The sequence below is a fragment of the Sinocyclocheilus grahami genome, unplaced genomic scaffold (genome assembly GCF_001515645.1).
Source record: "Sinocyclocheilus grahami isolate Dianchi unplaced genomic scaffold, SAMN03320097.WGS_v1.1 scaffold26.1, whole genome shotgun sequence".
Taxonomy (NCBI): Eukaryota; Metazoa; Chordata; class Actinopteri; order Cypriniformes; family Cyprinidae; genus Sinocyclocheilus; species Sinocyclocheilus grahami.
In genome coordinates, this window is record NW_015505205.1 from 373164 (window position 1) to 375668 (window position 2505).

General features: G+C 40.2%; 1 protein-coding gene across 2 annotated transcripts in view; it reads left to right on the plus strand.

Annotated features, from left to right (window-relative positions):
• LOC107565773 (E3 ubiquitin-protein ligase BRE1B-like) overlaps positions 1–2505 on the plus strand; it is a 29951-nt gene that overhangs the window by 16541 nt on the left and 10905 nt on the right. For both annotated transcript variants that reach the window (XM_016251053.1, XM_016251059.1), the window contains exons 8-13: positions 329–403; positions 566–685; positions 847–1026; positions 1124–1259; positions 1558–1679; positions 1894–2156. In XM_016251053.1, coding sequence (XP_016106539.1) covers positions 329–403; positions 566–685; positions 847–1026; positions 1124–1259; positions 1558–1679; positions 1894–2156 — 896 coding nt within the window. The remainder of the gene's footprint in view (positions 1–328; positions 404–565; positions 686–846; positions 1027–1123; positions 1260–1557; positions 1680–1893; positions 2157–2505) is intronic.

Here is a 2505-nt window from a genome sequence, read left to right on the forward strand (position 1 = left end):
TCTCTCTCACAGACGCACACACAGTGCAGACACGCGGAGACGCGAACAGAAACTTCTTGTCAGTGCTGCACCGCGAATTTATCAGTAAAATAGTTTCGCAGCTGAAAAGCTACATGACATTTCTCAGTAGCGAGGTTCATGAAGGAGTTTAACTTAAAGATTCGCTATTAGTAGACGCTGCTGCTGAACGGTGCTGAGAGACGCACTCTCTCTCTCTCTCGCTCTCTAATAACCGCATTAGACTGCATTAATAACTGCGTTAGCCTGCTTATCAATGGCTCAAGCCTCTGTTATCAGCTCTAAAATGACGTTTTGGATCCCAAATCAGCTTAATTCCGGTTACCATGCCACTGGCAGTTCAGGTGGATTACCCGGTGGTCAAATCACACTAAGTATACAGAAGGTAGTAGTTAAAAAATTGTTACCTAAAACCATTTTTAATAATTTCTATATATAGAGTTTAACAAAAATATAATTAAAATATTTGTTTATTGGAATGGTGTAGACCTTATTCCAGTCTGTTATTGTACGTCAGTTTGTCAAATAAGTATTTCTCTACTCTCAGTTTGAGTCTCTGAATGCTGAACTGGAGCAGAACCAGGAACTTGCCAACAGCCGCATGGCAGAGCTTGAGAAACTGCAGCAAGAGCTACAGGAAGCTGTTCGGGAGAGCGAGAAACTAAAGGTAGTAGAGTTTACTGAGAATACAACACCAGCTCAAAATTCCCAGTAATGACCCCAACGCATTATTTGAACAGCTTTCTTTCACGTCTCAATGTTTTTCCTGTTGAAGCAGGAAGCTTTTATTTTTCATGACATATTACTGATCTCTGTATCCCGTTGTAGATTGATCTGAGGAATATACCAGAGGAAGTGTTGAAGGAGACACCAGATTACAAGTGCCTCCAATCACAGTTCTCTCTGCTGTACAATGAGTCTCTAAGTGTGAAAACCCAGCTGGATGAGGCCAGAGCTCTGCTGCTTACAGCCAAAAACGCTCACCTGCGGCAGATAGAGCACATGGAGGTAAGAGTGATGATGGGACAGAAATGATTGCTGGTAGTTATATCAGAGTATGTTTTTTTTTTCCTGATAGTTTGAATGTCATTCTCTCTGTTTGTAGAGTGATGAGTTGTCTCTTCAGAAAAAGTTACGCACCGAGGTCATTCAGCTAGAGGACACACTGGCCCAGGTGCGCAAGGAGTACGAAATGCTACGGATCGAGTTCGAACAGAATCTTGCAGCCAATGAACAAGCAGGTAATGTCACGCATACAAGAGATTTTATTTAATCTGTTTTGGTTGTCATGACTTTAGGTTTAGGTGGGATTCCTTAGTGGTGAATTTCCCAAAGCCAATTTGTTTTAAAGTAACCATGGTTACAGCGAGGAAATCTACGGGGGTGGTGTATCCTGTCATCCCTTCTCTCATTGTTCATTGTTTTGGCTGGGGTTTACTTTTAACTAAGCATCATAAACCGAGATGTCTGTCATTGTGCCATTTGAATGACTATCAGCATCACAATCTCTCTTTTGGTATTACCTCTCATTCATTCCAGGGCCAATAAACAGAGAAATGAGACACTTAATCAGCAGTCTTCAAAACCATAATCATCAGCTGAAAGGTGATGTGCAGAGATATAAGAGAAAACTTCGTGAGACACAGATGGAAATAAACAAGGTATTGCTCATGCTGGTCTCCGTTGACAGTTTTTTTTATTTCCCATGATAACGGAATTTTCAGATGGGAACTTTTTTTTTTTACATTTTACTTGCTAATCTACCATTAACTACACGTCTGATATTGCATATGTGGGCTGTTTCTGTCTTGAAAATGGTTGAATTTTAACTAATTATTTTTCACTTTGAAATGTCACTCTTTTTGTTTTTTTCAGTTGAAGTGCCAGAGTGGAGAGGCAGGTGCACTGATGTTGGAAGAAAACGTGGGTGACGGAGGACTGGAGGTTAAGAAAGAGGAAGATGAGGACCAGGAGGAGGAGGAAGAGAGGAGGAGAGAGCTAGAAAGGCAACGGGCATGGGAGAGAGAGAGGGAGGCAGAGAGAGAGAGGGAGCGAGAGAGAGAGCGGGAGAGACAGCGGAGTGAGGAGCTGAAAAGGAAGGATTCTGACACACTGAAGATGCTTAGAGGAGAGCTCAAGTATGTCTTATTTTTCAGCCTACATCATGATTCTCAGTGCTACTTGACTTCCTATAATAATGTCTACACTTTTATCAATCATGCTGAATCTAAATGGATCATAATTGATTTGAATTGGCCCCAAAAATATTTGGACACTTAAGTTCTGCTTAAAAATGCACTGCATTGCATGTACTATCAAAGCAAGTGACATTTATTTTAATTAAAGTGTGTGTGTATAGTCTTCATTTCAGGCTGCAAAGCAACAAAATGTGATTATTTTAAAGGGTGGTGATTATTTTCTATACCCACTGTATGTATATGTATGTATATATGTATATGTGTATATATATATATATATATATACACA